The sequence below is a fragment of the Perognathus longimembris genome, chromosome 2, assembly GCF_023159225.1.
Source record: "Perognathus longimembris pacificus isolate PPM17 chromosome 2, ASM2315922v1, whole genome shotgun sequence".
Lineage (NCBI taxonomy): Eukaryota > Metazoa > Chordata > Mammalia > Rodentia > Heteromyidae > Perognathus > Perognathus longimembris.
Genome location: NC_063162.1, coordinates 4147160 through 4164100, shown reverse-complemented (window position 1 = coordinate 4164100; position 16941 = coordinate 4147160). Strand labels below are relative to the sequence as shown.

General features: G+C 54.7%; 1 protein-coding gene across 3 annotated transcripts in view; it reads left to right on the top strand.

The window, feature by feature from the left end:
* The window catches only part of Dock1 (dedicator of cytokinesis 1), a 407862-nt gene that overhangs the window by 337487 nt on the left and 53434 nt on the right, over positions 1–16941 (top strand). For all 3 annotated transcript variants that reach the window (XM_048338032.1, XM_048338033.1, XM_048338031.1), the window contains exons 32-33: positions 4815–4873; positions 12176–12324. In XM_048338032.1, the coding sequence (XP_048193989.1) occupies positions 4815–4873; positions 12176–12324 (208 nt within the window). The remainder of the gene's footprint in view (positions 1–4814; positions 4874–12175; positions 12325–16941) is intronic.

The following is a 16941-nucleotide window of genomic DNA, read 5'->3' as shown; positions in this document are numbered from 1 at the left end:
CAGGGCCTGGTCTGTAAGGAAAGAGAGTGGGGGGAGGTGGCCTGGAACGCGGTGTACAGGGACATGGGGGGGCGGAGCCGAGGTCCTGAGCTGGTGGCTACAGGTCACTTGGAGCACGGGGAGCATGGCGCGCTCACGGATCTGTGCACGGGGCCCCGGCTCTTTCTGGGGAGCACGGAGAGCGTGACGCACTCTCGGGGAGCACGGAGAGCATGACGCATTTGCGGATCTGTGTACAGGGCCCTGGCTCTCTCGGGGGAGCACGGAGAGCGTGACACGCTCCCGGATCTGTATGCAGGGCCCTGGCTCTTTCTGGGGAGCACGGAGAGCGTGACGCACTCTCGGGGAGCACAGAGAGCATGACGCACTCTCGAGGAGCACGGAGAGCGTGACGCACTCTCGAGGAGCACGGAGAGCGTGACGCATTCTCGGGGAGCACGGAGAGCGTGATGCGCTCTCGGGTCTGTGTGCGGGGGGCCCTGGCTCTCTCAGGGGAGTACAGAGAGCGTGACGCACTCTTGGGGAGCACGGAGAGCGTGACGTGCTCTTGGGTCTGTGTGCGGGGCCCTGGCTCTCTCAGGGGAGCACAGAAAGCGTGACGCACTCTCGGGGAGCACGGAGAGCGTGACGCACTCTCGGGGAGCACGGAGAGCGTGACTCTGTGTGCGGGGCCCCGGCTCTCTCAGGGGAGCACAGAGAGCGTGACGCACTCTCAGGGAGCACGGAGAGCGTGACGCACTCTCGGGTCTGTGTGCGGGGCCCCGGCTCTCTCAGGGGAGCACAGAGAGCGTGACGCACTCTCGGGGAGCACGGAGAGCGTGACGCATTCTCGGGGAGCACGGAGAGCGTGATGCGCTCTCGGGTCTGTGTGCGGGGCCCCGGCTCTCTCAGGGGAGCACAGAGAGCGTGACGCGCTCCCGGATCCGTGTGCGGGGCCCCGGCTCTCTCAAGGGAGCACAGAGAGCGTGACACACTCTCGGGGAGCACGGAGAGCGTGACACACTCGCAGATCCGTGTGCGGGGCCCCGGCTCTCTCGGGGGAGCCTGTCTGCTCCTCTAGGTCTCAGCGAACGACCCCGGCCTCTCTCTGCCCACTTTTCTCTCCGCCTTACCAAGCCCCACCGGCCCTCACTCCTGTGCGCCCCACACCACTTTCACCCAAACACAGGAGAACGTTCTAGTATCAAAAGATCTGTCTCTCCGTTCCCTCTTAGTTAGTACTCAGTCCTCCGGCGGCACAGATGAGGACGATCGGGATACCGGGTCCCCCAGGCACATGAAAGAGAGGAGAACACCTCACAGAAAGCTGGTCGTGCCAGCCCCAAACTGATAACCAGGTGTGCCGGAGAACCCCCCGAAAAATGACCCCTAGGACTCAAAGCCCATAACAGGAAAATGCAGTGAGCTCGGCTCTCGGCGAGGGACACTCCAAGAAGGACAGGAGGGCCTCCGACCCCCACCCCCCCCACCCCAGGGCCTCTCGCCGAGGCTCAGGAAATACGGCTGCGTGTAGAGGAGGTGTCTCGTGACTGGGGGCCAGCCTGGCGGTTTTAGTTTGCAAGCCACTGAGCATCTTCCTGTGGGAGAATGTATCACATGACTGCACCAGCCATTTAGTGGCCCAGGATATGAGCCCAATGGACCATCGTATTAGTTTCCTATTCAGGTCCATCTGTCCTAGCAGTGAGCACAACCCAGATGGCTTGAGGCCACAGAATTTAAAATAAAAATTTAAAAAAAATCACAACGGTAGCAGCCCAGACTTTGAACCAAGATGCCAGCAGGACCGGTCTGCTGGCTCACGTTCCAGGCCTCTCCCCCGCTGTCTGCTGGCTGTCTCCAGTCCTCGAAGTTCGGGGCTTGTGGTTACTTAACTACCAATGCTGTTCCATCTTCAGCTTTGCCTCTCCTGCATAGCTTCCTTTGTGTCCTTGTCACCAAATATTCCCTTCCTTACCAAGATAGCGCTTACAAAGAGGGCCCGCTCCCATGTGGCTTCCTCAACTAGATCCCCTTTCCAAGGAAGGAACACTCGCGAACCAAGTAGATTAGATGTAAAGATATCTTGTGTCTGATTATCAGATGCGTGACTGTCTGTCCACTGAGGCAAGTAATCTCCTTAGGCCAGTAGATCTTGTCGGAATGGCTCAGTAAACGTTTACCGAAGAAGTCGGTCTGATGCCCGTTGCCCTGCTAATCGTACATCCGGTGCTCCCTTGGTGGGTTGGCACAGGGGGGCTCGGTACGGGGGGAGCCCCCATTGGAGCGAGCTTGCCTCAGCTCCCGGCCCACGTAGCTGGGAGGCTCGGGCAGGGGTTCAGCGCAATCGCATCCAGCCTGCTCCCAGAAAGGGGCCCAGCCCTGTCTGCTGCCGCCCTCCCGGTCTGAAATGGAGCAGAAGTGTTTGCTGGCGCTGGACGCAGAAGAGCGCGGCCTCTCCCCTCCCTGCGCCGGCCGCCGTGCCCCCTCGGCTGTGAGCCGTTAGAGACGAACTTGCGCGTCATCTCTGCGGTGGCCTCCAGCTCCGAATTCCGCCTCCGGTTAATGAGCTGGCGCCTGGAAACTTGCAGTTATTATCATTTTTCTCCTGCACGGGAGGAAGGTAGGAACGTTCCCGGAAGCCCTCTGGAGGGCTGGTGACAGGTGTGGCCGCATTTGGGGATGGCTCTGAGGCGCGTAGAGATTCATCAGAGCTGCCCTCTTATTAAAACCAAAGCCGGGTCAGCCTCGCTGCCGGGGAAGTCCCTCCTGTCCCTCTCCAGGCCGGGGCACCGGGTCCAGTTGACTGCAGCACCGTTCGGGTGCCTGGCTTTCCTGGGGAACATGATGTCAGAACCTCACCCACCCCTTCCGTCTCAGCTGCTCCCCAAACAAGGCCTTTGCCACCCCAAGAGAGGAAAGCCAAACTGGGAGTGGAACTCCCCAGCCCCCGGACCTTCCTCAGCACCCACAGGAGGGGCAGCATGCGGAGAGGGGCGCATCGAGGACCACCCCTCTGCTCTGTGCCCTTCCCAGGCATCCCTGCCGGCACTGGAGAAATGGCGGGCCACCACCCGGCCATGCCCCAGCCACAGAGCCCAGCTGCGCTCAGCCCATGATGGCCCCAAGTCCTTGTTCTTAAGTCTCCAAGCGTCAGGAATCCCTTCGAATCGTTGGAGGTCCTGGGAGAAGGAATTGAACCAGGGGCCAGAGATACCAAGAGCCTTGCGAAGGTCAGCATCGCCTGGCATAGCGAGGTGCGCTCGTGTTTCCGGAGATCCTGTCCCAGAGCTGACGAGGAATCTCACATAGGCTTGAGGTGGGGGTCTTTGCTCCGATGTAACAGCCGACGGGTCAACGCCCCTGCCCCTGGCTCGCAGCTCCTCCGGGGCCTGGCCTCCTCGGTGTGTGGAGATGTGACGGTCACAGGGCTAGAGGACCGGAGGGGTGCGTTTCCTTGGGCTGCCTCCCAAGACCCGCTGTGTCCTCTCGACAGCAGGGACCTCGCTGACCTTAGAGAGAAGGTCAGTGCGGTGCTGGAACTGAGCATGGCTTACTGTTCTCAATCCTTTCTCCCTGCTAAATGCTGGAGGATGCCAAGTTTCTGGGCCACCAACCCTAACCACCAGGTCAGCACGCCGCCAATGGTATCCTCCCGGAGCGAGTGCTGCAGTAGATGCCCAGCTGCCGCGATGGCTTTGATGTCAGTGCAGGGACAAAGGGGGGCCTGGGGGCCCCGAAAAGGATGCTTGATTTAACAGAGCTCAGCTGGTATGGCCCGTGGGCAGCTAGCTGAGGGTAGGAGTCCTGTACGGAAGCGTGCCCTGCTAAGGCCCAGTGGCTTTGCTGCTGGTGCTGTGCTCTACCTGTGTCAGACCTCCACCCACTGCGGCGGCGGCGGCGGCGGTGGTGACGGGCCCCCGGCGTCTGCCGAGGCCCCCCCCTTGAGGCACCGAATCCACCTGCTGGGCTGGGAATGGTGTAAGCGCTGCACCGAGCCTCCCACACACCAGGGGGCGCTCTTCCAGGTGCGGGGAGCGCCAGGCCGTGGCCCTCCCGTCAGACTCTCCGCCGCAGGGGACCACAGTGTAATCATCATCATCCACCATCGACCGACCGTCCTGAGCTCGTCACGAGCCAAGCAGGCTCCGTGACAGCTGCTAGGCCGCAGCGCTCTATGATAATTTTGAAAATTATTATTTTTAATATAATCAGTGTTTTCCTTAGGCAATAAAGGAAAAAGTTAAACTGCTCACAAACTAATAAAGGTTTATCTTCTGAAGCATCGAATTCTCAAATTCTGTTTACTCATGAAACATACACCTCTTCTCCGTGCCCACCGGGAGGAAAATTAGCATTCGTTTTCCCTGATAAACAACAACAACAAAAAAAATACCCATGGATGATTTGTTGGCATGATTTGCTTGTGAGACGTTCCTTACATCAAAATTGATGGGAAGAGTGCGGGGGAATTTGGGGTGGCCTTCCTTCACTCCAGGGTTTCCTTCTAGCACCAGAAAGTGGTTGGGGTGGGGGTCCAATGTGATCTGGGCCTTTGCCACGGCCAATGGGTATAGAAAACCAACCTTTCAAGGGCCCAGGAGCCCAGGGACTGAGGCAAGGATGATTCTGCCATGGCCCAGGGCTTCCCCCGGACTCCCACCCGGCACCACGTCACCCCGGGAGCCAGACAGAGATTCCTGGCTGGACCTCCTGTCCTGGAAGGCCTGCCTGTGGCCTGGGGTAGAAGCCTCTGATCCCTTTGAAAATACCGGGGCGAGGTTTCCAGAGGCTCCGTGGAGTGACTCGGTGTTTTTCCTTTCCCTGGTTTCCAGGTACGGAGACATGAGGAGACAGATCGGCTTTGAAATCAGAGACATGTGGTACAACCTGGGTGAGTAGCGCCGGCCCCGGGGCTGGCCACCATCTTGATCTGCACTGGGGTCTGCTGTGACCTTGTTCCTCCAGGTCATGACACCTTAAAAACCTGAATCGCTGCTTTCTGGAATCATATAGTCTTGAGTAACTGAAAGTTAGCGCCGAGGGGAGGAGAGAGGCCTGACGGGTGGGCAGGCGGATGAGCGGGGAATGGGCCCCTTGTGTCTGTGCAGCCGCTTGGGTCTGGACGGCGTTTCTCGGAGGTCTCCATGGCTCCCGGCCATGCCGTCAGAGCGTGATGGGGCCGCAGCCTCAACCCTGTCCTCAGCTGTGCTTCTGCTCTACGTTCCGCCTTCCATCTGACGGGCACCAGAGTCCTACAGTGGCTTGTCTTCTCAACCAGAGCCAGGACTCTCGAAGGCCCCTTCCCCCCTCCCCGCCCTGGGCTCTCTGATGATGTAGCCGCCCCGTCTCAGCTCGAGGGAAAGGCCGGGAGAGAACGCCCAAACGTGCCTTGCCTTTCTTCTCCTGTGATGCGTAACTTTGCGTGGCTCTCCACCCAGAAATAGACATGGGGAAAACCCTCATACAACACGGCCGTGATGTCGTCTGTGGAGATGCTCACCGTGTAGATACTTCCCTCCGCCCGGCTCGGGGCTCAGGAGCCAAGCTGCTATGGGAGCTTCCAGGGGCAGAGGCAGAGCAGTGAGGAGCGGGTTCTGGGCACCGTGTCCTGGGGTGGGAAATGCCGGCCTGTATAACACGCACGCAGCAGCAAAGACACGCACACTTCTCACCAAATGGCCCCTGGAAGAAAAGAGTCCTCACCCCACGAAAGCCTGTCCTGCCGGGCGCTCTCAGGTCGGAACTGGAGTCGGCCAGCACCCTCCGCTGCTGTCTGTCTAGGGCTTCACAAGGGACCACAGCAGCCTGGACGTCCACAACCTGAGTACTAGTCCTTGTCTGCCTGACAGACAACGTGGAGCCCTCAGGGGAACACTCTGAGCCTGGTCCCCTCCCTTCCCTGGGGCAGAGGAGGAGCCCCTGTTGGGGCCGAGTGGAGAAACTGTAAGTCTACAAGCCGCCCTACTTCCCTGTCCGTTTACCCACAGAGAAGTGGCACCGTCCGCATTTCCTTGACTCATCTCTCCAGAGCTCGTCACAGAAATGTGTGTTTAGAACCCAGGCCCAGAGTCGAGTGGCCTCCAGTAAGGCTTAGCCACTTTACAGTATATGCCCAGTACAGAGACCCGCTGAAGGGGGAGAAAGGAGATTTACTGCATAGCGGCCGTGGGAAGACAGCGCTGCAGGGCTCCTCCCGCCACCTCAGGGACAGACGTTCGGTTAATAGGGAGACACGGTCTGCAGAGTCAGAACAGCCCCAGGGTGCAGGTCTGGCCTGTTGGACCCTTGGCTGAGGCTTTGGTTCTAGACAGTGTTTTCACGTTACCATGGGGGCAAGCCGCCCGCCTCCCGAGTGTCGGGCTGTGTGGAGATGATACGAAGGCTGGGCCTTCCACCGCAGGTGCTTCTCACCGAGTCTTGTCCTTGGAGCCCAAGGTGACTCACGCGCAGGGACGGCGGTGGAGAGCGGCTCCGATCACAGGGCACAGGTGCAGGATGGGGAGACCCAGTCAATTCACAGGTCCCAGCCAAAGCACCTTTCCAGTTGCCTCTCGCGGTAAGCAGAGGAGGCCGGCTGCAATGTTCAGAACCCCTCCACTCCCGAGGCTCCATAATCCCGTGACATCTGCCTGATGGGCTCGGTAATAGTGTTAAGTCTCTCGGAACAGGGAGGAGGACCACTCGTGAGTCATTCTAATGGATGGCTCTGTGTTCCTTCTGGAAATCAGGCTCTGACAGATGCATCTGTCACCTCCCTGGCAGGGACTGGGTGGAACCCCCCAGGGGTGGGAGCAGGAGGGGGGCGGCCATGGGAGCGGGGGTTCCTCCTGCCAGGCCACGCGGGATGGGCTCTGCAGCTTTACCGTGGCCTGGGCTAAAGAAGCCACCCCACTTCCCAGGGGCCCCGTCGCGGCTGCTCTCGGAGGGAGGCGCCGCGCGGGGCGTGGCGCGGGGAGACGCTGTTCCCGGCACAGGTGGCGGAGGGAGGCTTCGCGGCGGGGGGCTTCCTCCTCGCTGGGTGGAGAGCGGTGGCCACCGCGCAGCGCCGTCTGGGGTTCCATGGCGTCTCCTCCCTGGTGGTCACCGCCAGGAACAGGGGAGCTCGTGGTCCGGAGGCCGTCCTGGCTTACGGGTGGTCTTGCCCTCGCGGTGTTTGTGTCTTCTGTAAATGAGGGTGGGGTATGAGGCGCACGCTCCGAGCTGGGCCACCATTCAGGCTGGCTTCAGATCCTCAGATCCTTGATCCTCAGATCTCAGCCTCCCGCGGGGCTAGGGTGACAGGAGTGGTCCACACCCTGCCCTGCTACCTCGGTGTTTTTAACAGGACCCCTGAGGTCCTGGAGACGGCCCACCCTTGAAACTGGCCCTATTTCATTTCTCGTCACCTGCCAAGATAGCACACGAGGGAGGAGATGGGCATGGGGAAGGATGCGTTTCTCTGGGGTCTCCAGTGGGGGCACGTCGGGCCTTTGGAAAGCCTTCTGAGAAGACCATCTGAGGCCTGGCTGGGATCCCCAAAGGCATTTCAGAGCCGTTGGCTCCATCTGGCAAACAAGCCAGGCCCCGCGCATGGAGACTTGCCTTGCCTCGTGAAGGACACTCTTCAGGAAGCAAATGTCCCCAGTTCCTCTTGTCACTTGCTGATTCAAATACGGTGATGAATGCCTGAGGTGAGCTTCGCAGCTCTCCAGCTGAGCACGTTGACTTGGGCATGAGACGCAGACAAGAGGTCAAAAGGAAGCCACGGCCTTGGCCAATTAATGACAGGGGCTTGGAATCGGCGAGAAATAACAAGCAGCTGCCAGGCTTGGGCGCGCGGCTGGACGAGAAATAAAAGTTAAAGAAATAATAAGGCCCATCCACTGGGGTTTCCCAAGCAGCCCCTCTTAACGTCTCAGACTCACTCTGGGGGTCACCTTGGGTCCCCGCCCCGCTTCCCAGCAAGGAGCTCAGGTGTCTGAGCCTGGCTGTGAGTGTCATTGTGCAGGCTGCCATCTTCAAAATTCATGACGGCGCATCTCAATTTCCCAGTGTGTGCACAACCTACTTTCTCCACAGCTCTTTATTGCCCTTCTTCCGATGGGCTCTGCTTTAGGAATGGGTTGGCAAGCGCATCAAGCCATCTGTGCCAAGAAAATGAAAATAGAAGTCAGATCAGGTGTGTTTGTCACCTTAGAATTAGTCACCTACCCCTTCAGGAGACCTAGCACCGAGCACAGGATGCCTGTGTCTTCCCGGAGCCCTTGTGGTCCCAGGAGCGGTCCACGTCCACCTTGGTCTCGGACGGGCCTTCCACAGACCACAACGGGAAGCAGAGGTGGGGTCGTGCCACCAGAAGAGTGCTGTCCCTTGAGACTGGGGGTGTTTACTTGCAAACGAGAAAGGGAAGGTGCTTCTTGCTCAGCTCTGTGGGTGCTTATCAAAGCCCACCCTGCGGTGGTCTCCAGGGCCACCAGTTCCCTCGGGGTACCCAGCAGGTACCCACCTCCGTTTACACTTATTGCACGGGCTGGTGGAGTGAGCCTGCACCTGCCATGCAGACAGACAGGAACACGTGTGCACACAGCATGAACTGTATTGGCCTGGGGCTGTTGTTCATGCACGGAGCTCTGTTTTTAGTATTTGAGGGATGGGTAGGTTTTGGTGTCCCCTGATGGGTCGGGCTGGCTGGGGAGGTTTTCCCTACTTGGTCTGGTGGGTGCAGAGATATTTCTCCCCACCCCAGGGACATGACTATGTTCTGAACACTGGGAGGCCATAGCTGGCAGAGGCCTGGACTGGAGAGAAAGGAAGGCCTGGATCCTTTTGTGCTGTGAAATTATGTTCCAGGGGAAGCCTCCAAATGCAAATTCCAAAAGAAAAAGAATAAGAATGGTGCTGGGAATGTGGCTCGGTGGTAGAGTGCTTGCCTAGCATGCGTGGAGCTCTGGGTTCGATTCCTCGGCACCACTCCTGAGTTTTGTGATTTCGTTTTCCGGTACCTGCATCCTTAGCCCCGTTTCGGCCTTCGAGGTCCTCGCAGCCTGAAACACTAGAAACGGTCGGTGACAGGCAGGAAGAACTTTGTGACACTGGGATTGCGCTTGATGAACAGCCTGCTGTCACTATCATCTGTTTTCTGAAGCGCGGACTCTGACATTTTGTAGGCATAATACAACAGAAGTGTCACCTGCGAGGAGACTGAATATAATGGCATTTTCAAGAGAATGCTTTGGAGCTGTTATATGCCTTTCAAAAACATTAAGGGTTTGGGGGAGAGATGAAAATCTCACTATTACAGCCTTAGTCAAAATATCAATGACTGAGTAAAAAGTTGAAAATAAGATTTTAATTAAATTCAGGCTCCTTATTGAAAGTCACATGTGCATGGTATCTTGTATATGTATCTATCCAATAAAAAAAATCATTTAGACTACCTATAGATGTATTTCCTTAAATATAGTTACTGAGGATAATCAAATTTGTCCAGTGATTATCTCTACAGAGATCTGTGTTCCTTGAATTGTAAAGAAAACTAAGTCCTTTCTCCCTTCTGTTTCCTGACTGTGCAGAAGTGTTAGATTGATTAACTGGATAAGTTGCTGGTGTTAACAAGAAAATTTCACCACCCACCCAAGCATATAATTTTTGGTGCACATTTTTGTTACCTTTTGGTGAATCCAAGTTTAAAACAAAAAAAAAATATTTAACCCTTAAATCCTGCACCAAATGTGTTAACAGAAATTGAGGGCAACTAAGTTGGCCTTGATCTGGCAACAGAAGGATTCGGGCAAGAAATGAACATAGTTAAGCCAGTAGGAAAGCTCATTAGAGAAGAAATCTGGGAGTGGAAAGGCACGAGGCGTAGACATGGGCAGGAAGGTAACACTTCGCCGTCTCAGCCATCTGCGCCATGGTTGGGGCTCCCCAGACTGGCCTGGGGTGGATGGAATCGGGGCCTTTGAAGATGTTTGGTTTGGTGGTTCTCCTTTCTACGTTCTATAAGGCTGTGACACGAAAGACTTACTCTCTGGTCTTCATTTCCTCACCCTTTTGTTCTTTCTCACTCATTCTTTTGGAGCCCTCCATACACCCATTTTGCTGTCAGACAGAATGGGGTTCGTCCTCTTCTCTCACCCTCTGAGACACAACCTCCCGCCTGCCCACCTGCTTCCCTGCTAATTCCTATCACTTCTGTGGTCCATGAGGAATGGGGTGTCTCTGTTACAGGGAGGTGACCTGAAGGCAAGGGAGGACTCTGAAGAAGAGAAGGTTGGGCTCGAGAGACCACCCCTGGTAGGACAGGCTTTTGCCGCCCCAGGCAGGCGGCTGGCCACCGTTCACGTGGAAATCCGTTTCCAGCAGCTTCTTTCCAGCCTTAGCATAGAGGCGGGGAAGGGAGCCCGGGGTCTGCCGCTGCCTGCTCCCTCTGCCCCCCCCGCCGGGCTCACCTCAGAATGCAAGTGAGGTCGTCCAGGTGCAGCCTCGGGCCCCCGCGATTTAGAAGCGGCAGCGCCAAAAGGGCCCGGGGGCCCCCCCGCTGGGGTGCGGCAGGAGGGGCCGCTTGCTAAGTGGGGGGACTTCCGGATCGGGTCCCTGCGTGCGCGTCTGGGTGAAGACACTCGCACAAGCACAATACCAAGATTCCCCACCAGATCAACTAAGTGGGGAAGGCCTCGTGCCTGCCGGAAACCGGCCTGCTGCGGAGTCACTTCGGTCTCGCCCGCGGTTCCCGTGGCGGAGACACGGCAGGGCTGAGGACCCTGTGACCAGAGACGAGGGAGGGGTCAGTAGAGCAAGGGAACAGCGGAGCCTTAAACCCCAGACCTGGGCCCTGCGCCCGCTTCCCCTTGTGCCCCCCAGCCGGCAGCAGGTGTGGGTCCATCCTGGACCCTCCCCTATGACAGCGGGGTGAGGCGGTCACGGGCCAGCGCTGGAGTGCAAGGTGCCCCCGTGCTGTGCCCTGGGCTTGGCTTCGCGTGTGTCTTGTGGTGTCGGGGGTGCTACGCTAGTCATCGCCATTCACCGCTGAGTTTGTGGTGGTATGGGTATGATATTTGTTGCGGACTCCTGAGTTCAAGTGACTCGCCTGCCTTGGCTCTTCATTATTGTTTTTGTTTGAAGAAAGAGAAAAGAAAGACAGGACAGGAGAGAAAGAAAGCGATACTGAGAGAGGAAGGAAGGGAGGGAGGAAGGAGGGAGGGAGGGAGGGAGGCAGGGAGGGAGGGAGGGAGGGAGGGAAGGAAGGAAGGAAGGAAGGAAGGAAGGAAGGAAGGAAGGAAGGAAGGAAGGAAGGAAGGAAGGAAAGAAGTTTCTGAATTCTTAAAAATAATATATATGGACAAGCTGGGTGTAGTGGCTCATGCCTGTAATTTCAAGCTACTCAGAAGGCTGAGATTTGAGGATCACGATTTGAAACCAGCCCAGACCAGGAAATCTGTGAGAGAGACTCTTGTCTCCAGTAACCACCAAAAAGCCAGAAGTGGAAGTATTGCTTGCCACGTGGCAGAATGCTCGCTTATAGCAAAAAAGCTAAGGAGAACACTTCAGCCCTGCACGTATATGTGTGTGTTTGTATGTATGGAATATTTTCCATAACTATATATATATATAATGTATATAATAGTCCACAAAATATATTAAATATTTTCCCATGTATTTTCCCATACATTCCCATATTCTATAAAATGTGGGAAATGGTTGGATGACCGGCTCTTCGAGCGTGGTCCCGTCAACTCAGCCTGCTCATTCCCTCCCGTGCTTGGGGAACGGTTCTTGGCTTTGCTGTGATTGTGGCCACTTGGAATGCCGTAGCCATCACTGCACCACACGCAGCTCTTCCTCAGGAGATGCTGGAGACGGCAAGGACGGAGCGCGCAGCTGCGCCCCCTCCGCTCCAATTCCTGTCCTTGTCCAGAAGGTTGAGCACTGACCCTCCCCGCTCCCGCCCTGCCCACAGCCGCAGGTCAGCGGCTTCTCCCATGCTCCGTCTGTGTGTTGCACCTGTCTCCTTCTGGAGTCCTTCTGCTACGTGCTGTTGTATGACCGGACATGCTCAAAGCCATCGTCTGCACAGAGCGCACAGAGGGCTAGTCCCGAGTCCCTGGTTCAAACCCATGTGACTTGGGTTGTTATATTCTGTGTACTTGATACCATTTTAGAACCTTTTTTTTTTTTTTTAAGTTTCTGAGTTAAATCTTTTCTTTATTCCTAGGTCAACACAAGATAAAGTTCATTCCGGAAATGGTGGGCCCCATATTAGAAATGACTTTAATTCCTGAGACAGAGCTACGCAAGGCCACCATCCCCATCTTCTTTGATATGATGCAGTGTGAATTCCATTCGACCCGAAGCTTCCAGATGGTAAGGCTGACAGGCCACGTGCTGGGCGGGGGGAGAGGGGGGAGCAAGAGCGTTGAGTCGTAGATGATTCTAGGGCTGAAGGTGTGTCAGCCACGTGTGATGGTCCTCATTGAAGACGTTATCGACTCCGGCTTCCACCTCGTTCTCCGTGTGTACCTGGTGCTCACTTCTTTGTCTTGCCTGTTCTTACACACTGAGCCCTGGCTCACACCTCTCTCCGCTGTGGTTCGCACGCAGGGACAGTGTCCGATCAGACGTTATGATGATATTTTCCACCGCTGCTGCCTTGTGCACTTAACGTTATTTTTACATCTTTTTGTATTCTATCTTTATTATGTTTTCAATCTTTAAAGCCTCGGCTTTCATTCTTTTGGGTGTGGTGGAGCTCTTTGATCCGTGTGATGGAATGCAGGAGAAAACCCTCAAAGTAAGTAAGTGTATATCAGTGCTCAACTCCCCCGGGCAGCAGGCGGGCAGGGCCAGAGCCAGGACAGTTGGCTTGAGAAGTAGCAAAATGTCCCTCCTTCAAGCACATCTGTATATTCTTGAGTACACACCCACACGCATCCTGTGTGCGCGCACACATGCCCTTGCAGTGTCTTTATCCATGATCAAAGTTCCACCGTGGTGCTTTGCACGAGTCTCACCTGGGTGATGAGGCAGCTCTAAACGAAAAGTGACCTTTAAACTCGGGTACCAGTGGCTCACACCTGGAACCCTGGCTCCTCAGAAGGCTGAGATACGGGGCTCTCTTTTCAAAGCCAGCCTGGAAAAGTCTGTGAGACTCTTAATTTCCGATGAACCAGCAAAAAGCCAAAAGCGTAGGTGTTCCTCAAGGGGTAGAATGCTAGCCTTGATCAAAGCTCCAAGTAAGAGCATGAAGCCCTGAGTTCAAGCCCCAGTGTTGTCACACACGCACAAAAGAAGGGGGAGCCCTCTTAAGAAATATAACGAACGATTCAATTAAGTGAACATACTGAGTATTTTTGAGGAATTTTGAGAAAAATTATTTTAATGAAAAGAAACTAATACTGCAACAATTAAAGTAGTTTGGTTTTGGTGAGATCTCATTTTTAAAAAGTCAAGTTTCTTTGCCCACCTTTGTCCTTGCTGATAATTTAAGGAAGCTTTGAATGGCTGATACATTTTCCATTTCACCATGACCGCGAGAAAGCAGAATCCTGAAAGTACCGTTTCGCTCTGTGCTGGAACAGAAAAAGGAAGTCCAAATGAAGGCTCTCTCCCCGCCCCGTGAGCAGGACTTGAGTCTCAGCCAGCACCGGGTGCGTTCCTCTACCTCCACTTCAGGGCCAGAACACGTGTGTAGAAAGGATCTCTCAAAAGGGGGTTGAGAGAATGACATGAAATCCAGCCTGCGGCCCTTCGCACGCTGCCTGGCACCACCGACAATGTTGGTCCATTACTGAGGCTCGGAGACAGGCCAGGACCCAGTACAGGCCCAGCCTGCAGATGGAGTCCTCAGGGTCTGCAGCGTGTGTGTGTGTGTGTGTGTGTGTGTGTGTGTGTGTGTGCGTGTGTGCGTGTGTGCGCGCGCGCACGCTTCAGCCTCAGGGCTGTGTGCGGTTGGGTCTGCTCGTTTCTCTAGGTAGGCCTCTGAAATGAGGGGGGTCTAGGTGCTGGAGGAGTTGTTCCCACGGGGCCTCTACATGCCCACCCTGGGCTCCAGACTCCACTGGCTGTAGGAGGTCACCAGTGGTTTTTGCACTTAGGTCTTCCAGGTGGGTTTTGTAAGGTCACTGGCCGCCAGCACTTTCCTATTACCCCAGTGGGGGCCAGGAGAGGGGACTCTGTCTATTTTTCCCAAAGTCCTTTCAGCTAGGTACAGGTAGTTCAGGTAGTTAGTGTTAGTACCTCATCTTCCCTCCCTCCTTTCTTCCCTCCTTCCTTCTTTCCTTCCTCCCTCCTTCTCCTTCCTTTCTTCCTCCCTTCTTTCCTTCCTCCCTTCCTTTTTCCCTTCCTTCCTCCTTTTTTCCCTCTTTCCCCCTCTCCTTCCCTTCCTTCTCTTGGAAGAGGAAGGTCTCCATACATCTATTATTTTTATACAAACCTAAAAAGAATACATTTTTAGAAGCACTCCCTTTGGTTTCTTGGGCTCACCGCCAGTCTCTGTACATATGTAACGTTATCCATTTTCTGTGTGTTCTTTCCGTTTGACACTGTGGGCCACTCGCCTCAATGACATCCTAGCAGTCACGATCAGAGAAGAGTGTCACATTTCATAGTCTTCCTCTCCGTCCTCTCATTTCGGTTGCTTGCAGGTCTTCAGCACTGTGTATGGCAGGGCTGCCAGTATATCTTGCAGGGAGTTGGAATTTGTCTCAAACATTTTTCCCAGTATACATTCTCAAAAAGGCAGTTGCTGACTCCAAATGTTTTTGTAACTTTTGACACGGTGGCCAAACAGTTTGATATTATTCCTTCCAGATCTGCCCCAGCCCCCACGGTGGGCTTAGCTAAGTCCTAATGCCTCGACACTGCCGGTGCACACCAGCTACACATTGTCATTTCGACTACTCTTTCCTTGGCAGAAAATTTATCCAACTTTTTGAATTTTATATAAATCAAGCACAAAGACTTTGTGAAAACTGCTATTGTAGTAAAAATTCAGGCAGAGGATGAGGAGCCTGTTGATAGAGATAAATGCCGCTTGCCCGACAACCAAACTCAAAAGCCTTTCGAGCCATTTAGACCATTTGTCATCTGAAAATGGTCTTTGAGTCAAAATAAAGGTCAAGGGGAGAAGAAATAAAGATGAATGACAACCTGGCTTCCGACTTTCCCCTTCTTTCTCTTTTTGTCTCCCTGTAGCTCGAAAATACCTTGCTATAATCTGAGGTGGTGTTTTGATCTCCAGTTCACCCAGGTTTGAGGGCAAATCCCGTTCCATTGTTGGAAGCCACAGCTGGTGTGCTCCCAATTCTGATCACCCCTTACTCCCAGCTTCAAAACCTGTCCAGTATCTATCTTTCCCAAAGCCAAACACTGAGTACTACCATGAAGTCATTTTCCCCTTGAGTCCCATCTCAGACACGGTCATTAGTTCTACCAGCAGGAAGCACCTTGCTCTTTTCCGGGCCTCCTGGACTATCACCTTTGTCTCTTGTCATGCGCTCTCTTCCCTCCTTCCTGTCTGCGCTCTCTCCGACCTGCCCTCCACCCGCTGGCTCTCCTAAAGCCTAGGGCGAGGCACCTGTTCCGTGTGGGCGCGCTGTGAATGCGTCCCGCCCCGGTGCCCGGCGGCCTGGCGGCATCTCCACCCGGGAGCTGCAGGGACCGCGAGGGCAGGCCGCTCTAACTGATCCAGCCCCGGCGAGTTATCCAGCCTGATCAGTCACCTCCACAAGGGCCGCAACTGCTTCCACTCCTAAAGGTTGCTCGGTCTTCATAGTAAGGGTCGGAGAGTTGACACCGTTGCTAGTGAACTGAGTGTTGGCTCCTGTTGTGTCACACCTTTGCCTTTGGAGTGGGGAGTGATCTGCTGGATTCAGGGAGGAATCCTGATGTTCTGCTGCAGATCAGACAGGCAGGCAGGCGTCCGCGGCTCACGCCTATAATCCCAGCTCCTCGTCGCCTCTGTAGCTGCGCTCCTTGTTCCCTGACCCCCTCCCCCTCCCACACCAGCCCCAGGGTCATGCATCTCCACAGTCCTCTCATCCACCTAGACAGGCCTGGCCTAGGTGCCCGGATGAGCCCTTGCCTGGCCATCAGCCACCTCTCCCCCGTCGCACGGAAACTCTGTTTTGCAGATGGATAATGCCTCGAGTCTCAGCCTTACAGTAGATTTTACTTTATAAGGGAAAATAAAAGCATGCTTTAAATTCTCTCCTGGCATCTTTTTAAAGAATTCCATTTGTTATGCCTCTGGAAAATGCAGAACCCACATCTGAGAATTGTAGCAAATGACCACATGGGCCACAGACCATTAATAAAATGGAATGGAAAAGGCTCCACGGCAAAATAATATTTTCAATCATGGAGCTATTTTATGTCATCTTTGTGAGGCTCGGTAAATTGCTCCACAACTTCCAGAAATTTCCATTTAGTTGTAACAATATTAGAACATGAGTAATCTTTGTGTCGTCGATGTTTTTGAGTTCCTGTTTGAATAATCTCTTTCTACTGCCCGTGCCGGTAACCTTAAGCAAATAATTGAATAACCCAAGTGGATGCTGGCAGCTTCTGCCATTTGGTAGAAAAGCAAATATGTTTTGTATTATAATATGAATGCGAATAAGTTTGGTGGCAATTTTATCTTGTTTATTCTCCAATTCATTGGGACTTTTATTCATTGATTTGTTTATCTGGGCTTTCCATTTCAAAAATACTATGGGTTTACTGCTGTGGATGCTTCTAAAGGAAACTATGGCACACGCCATAGTCTTACTCCTGACCCCGAGGCCATCCAAGAGCTCTTCGAAGCCACTTCCGGCCCAGGTCTCCAGCAAAGAGATGCCCCGGCTCCCATAATCCCCCTGGGCTCAGTGAAGCAGGGCTCGCAACCAGTCCACTGTGACCGTGTGCAGCCACTGGCTGCTCAGGGGGCTGAGACCTGAGGACCGCCGTTCCAAGCCAGCCCGAGCAGGGTGGTCCGTGAGA